At 21.4% G+C, this 3,830-nt stretch overlaps 2 protein-coding genes across 2 annotated transcripts; one reads left to right on the top strand and one right to left on the bottom strand.

The window, feature by feature from the left end:
- Window positions 1–261: 261 nt before the first annotated feature.
- Window positions 262–736, top strand: cand_022140 (uncharacterized protein; the record flags this gene model as incomplete). The annotated part of the gene is made up of 2 exons (XM_067212444.1): window positions 262–393; window positions 458–736. 2 exons carry the CDS (start codon window positions 262–264, stop codon window positions 734–736), a joined length of 411 nt encoding a protein of 136 aa, XP_067068892.1.
- Window positions 737–807: 71 nt separating this feature from the next.
- Window positions 808–1,881, bottom strand: cand_022150 (uncharacterized protein; the record flags this gene model as incomplete). The annotated part of the gene is made up of 1 exon (XM_067212445.1): window positions 808–1,881. One exon carries the CDS (start codon window positions 1,879–1,881, stop codon window positions 808–810), a length of 1,074 nt encoding a protein of 357 aa, XP_067068893.1.
- Between the last annotated feature and the right edge of the window lie 1,949 nt (window positions 1,882–3,830).

Below are 3,830 nucleotides of genomic sequence, written 5' to 3' on the forward strand. Positions count from 1 at the left end.
CAATATATTTAATATTTCAAATAATGAACAAATAAAGAAGAAAGAAGAAGAGAAATAAAAAAAAAAAAAAAAATCTCTATATTAAACTAATTACATAATCCAAAATAAATTGGATTTATCTATAAGCGCCAATTTTGTTGAAATAATATCTTTTATTAGAGACGCCGCACTTTTCTGTACAAAAATAATTTTACCGCTATAATTTAATAATATGTGTTTGATTTTCTTAAATAATATAATTAGTAAGTCACTAAATTTCGGATGTTTCTAAATTATATAAAGCAATTTTTTAAGAAAATATCATTTTGTGAAAATCAGATAAAATCCCAAGATTTTGATTTCTGTCAAGAAACAAATTATCCAAATAATGCTTGTAGTGCCCAGTGGATGTTGGTGAGTATACTAATTTTTTTTATATTCTAATTTACACTAACTCTAATTTATAATAAAATATTAGTTATATTGTACAATATCATCTCTTGATGAAGTGCCTTCGAAAGAAGCTTTAGAGTCAATTAGAATATTTATAAGTAATCTACCAGATACTTGTATAAATACAACCATTGGGGATTGTTATACAGAGAAAGTAAAAAATTCCTATGAATTATTACAAAAATTCACTACACGAAAAGAATTCCTAGTTTGGTTATGTCTAGTTGAAAATCAATGTAGGGAGAATATAGGCCTTAATTTGAAGTCTTGTAGGTATTCACAACTAATTAATAGATGGAAATAAAAGAAGCATTTCTATTAATTTTAGTATTTTAGAATTCTCCTTAAATAAATTCTATAAATATAATTGTATCACTATTTAATATTTTTGGGATTTACTAAACATTCATTTGGATTTCCATTATTTATTTTACATGAATCATTAATTGGAGTAATTTCTTCAGAAAATAACTTTTTAAATGAAGTCGAATTTTTAATTATATGATCTTGTTTCTGATCATTTTCAGATAAGCGTGCAAATGTGTACATTGCAGAGCCTCCAATAGTCATTGATAAACTCAATAATGTTATAAAACTTAAAGTTTCTCCATTAGTAATTACACCTATTAAAGATTGTAAACCTGACTTAACATAACCAGTCAAATTATAAGCAATAGGAGATGTCACCTGTATACACCAATAAGTAATAAGACCAAATATAAAATTCAAAATTCCACTTAGAACAATAGGACAAATTGTATTTATTATTTGAAAAGGAGACATTAATAATAATTCATTAAAAGCTTTATTTTCAGAAAAGATATAAATAAATATAAAAGCAAAAAATGATGTAATTAATACATTATACCAATATGTTAGAAATTCAGCATTATTTAATGCTGGTGTAACCTTTTTTATTTGCACAATATATATTGATTGAAAAATAGATGATAATGCACCTGTCATAATCCCATATATATTCAAAGCTTGTGAGTCATATGATCCTATTGTAAATCCAGTCATAACTATTAAACAAGCAATAATACATATTTTTGATATGCTTTGTTTTAATAATAATACAGAAAAGATAACATTGAATAATAACGTAAGTGATCTTGCAATTGCATATGAAGATACTGGAACATATTTTAAGCAAGTATTTGATAATGAGATAAAGGCTATACAAGATATTGACATTGGTAAACACACTTTTATGTATTTTAAATTGAAACCTGGTTTTGAAAATACATTATATTTTGGTATTAAAGATGATGTTAATAAATAAGCAAAAACATAACATATCAAACCACAGATTTGTTGTATCCATGTTGTAATTAAAGGATATCCAAAATCTCCAGTTAATATTCTTTTATTTAATACAACAAGAATAATGGAGACAATTCCATATAATAATAATGCTATAATTTGTTTGACAGAAAAAAGCTCCATTTAAAAATAAGGTTTACTTCTTGACTTAAATATTCAAATATCTACTAGTCCCAAATTATTACTACTCTTTGAGAATGATAGACAATTGTTAATGATCAAAGAGAACTCCTATAGTTAATTTTTTAATAATAATCACCGCTCCATTAAGTCTTAAGTCTTAAATTTTTGATATAATCACCGCTTATTGAACTTAGATTTTCGAGTTTTCTTGCACACAAATAGTTATCCAACTCTAATAATATAATATGTCATATATATATAATGACCTATTTTGTATATTAAACTAATTCTGTATTATTTAAATTTTTTAAGATTTTATAGATATTAGGAAATATTTATAGTTTTTTTTTTCTTTTAAAAACTTTAAAGTGCAATATAAATATTATTCTAATAATATATTATTTCATTTTTTCTGTTAGAGTTATGTTCACTTCCTAATTCCTGTTAGTTAAAAATTCTTTTACTTTTATATTAATAAAATAATCTTCTCTTTTTTTTACCAGAAAAAGTAATCACTTGATATTTTTTATAATTTGAAAAAGAAAAATCTGCTTAATAATATTATTGAATAAATGAAAATATTAACTCATTTAATAGTATAGATTCCAATCCAATAAATAAAAAAATAATACAATATTTTTTTATTTATTATAATTTTTTTATTTTACTTCCACTTTAATACATTAAAGAGCTTTAAATACTAGTTTAAAATAAGTTACTTTTTTTTTTTATTTTTTGAATATTAAGATATAAAACGGTACCATTTATATAGATTAAGCCCAATTAACTTCATTAACAATTATTTTTGTAATATTTAAAAATATTATTTGTTTATTTCCAATGTAAATTCATTTTAGAATTAATTATATATTTATATCACACTTGTACTTCAAACAAATTTGTAGATATATTGTAATTATATATCTTCCAGATTTCACATACTTGTAAAAATTATTGATTTTTTTTATTTGCATAAATATTATAAAGATTTAAATATTATCGAATAATTTTATAAAGGTTAATTTCTTACTATAATAAATATAAGACATGCATGCATACATGCATTATTCTTTCCAGAATCGGTATTAGAAATATTTACAATATAATATTACCTTCAATTCTATTAATTATAGGCCTAATAACATCTTAAAATAATTAATTTATAAAGATTCATAATTTAAACTTTTATTAATTTTTTTCTTGTAAATTTTAATATGAAAATAGCTGGATAGTAGAATTTCTAATGGGACTAACAGAAATCAAATTCAGATATAAACTATAAAGTAGGAAAAAGTACAAGAAATTGCATATAATATCCTAAGCATACCTTAAGGATATTTAATAAGTAAAAATAATCAAATATTACTTTTATTATATCTAAATAATAATATATTGCTGCAAAATTAAAGAATATAAAACTTTTTATAAATAAGTTATTCTTAATATATTTTTATAATAATAATTATATATTTAACTATGATAATAATAAAATGATAATAATCTACATAATCATTGGAAGTTGGACAATGTAAAAAATAAAATGATTACTAGAAACTACTACTTAAGTAATTTACAGCTTCCATGAAATAATAATAATTTCAATAACTTAGAAATATTAGTTTAAAGAATTCCTCTTTAAAGATAAAATTTCATCTAAACAATGTTGCTAATATCTATTGAGAAGTGCTGTAATAAATATTAAAACTTTTATCAAATTTTAAATATTAATTAGTAAGTATAATTGAGTCAATATTATATTGGGGAAGTTTCAAAGTATAATTAGGAAATATAACAAAATTAAAAAGTATATCAATATATCAAATAAGATCTTTTTTTAGTTCCCTTTATTTATTCTGATAATATTAAAAAAAAAAGTACAAATAGGAACTTTTTTTAACTTATGAAGTGACATCAAACATTGCTGATAAATAAGTCAAAAGATTTGAAAT

Source organism: Cryptosporidium andersoni (assembly GCF_001865355.1).
Source record: "Cryptosporidium andersoni isolate 30847 chromosome Unknown contig_90, whole genome shotgun sequence".
Lineage (NCBI taxonomy): Eukaryota > Apicomplexa > Conoidasida > Eucoccidiorida > Cryptosporidiidae > Cryptosporidium > Cryptosporidium andersoni.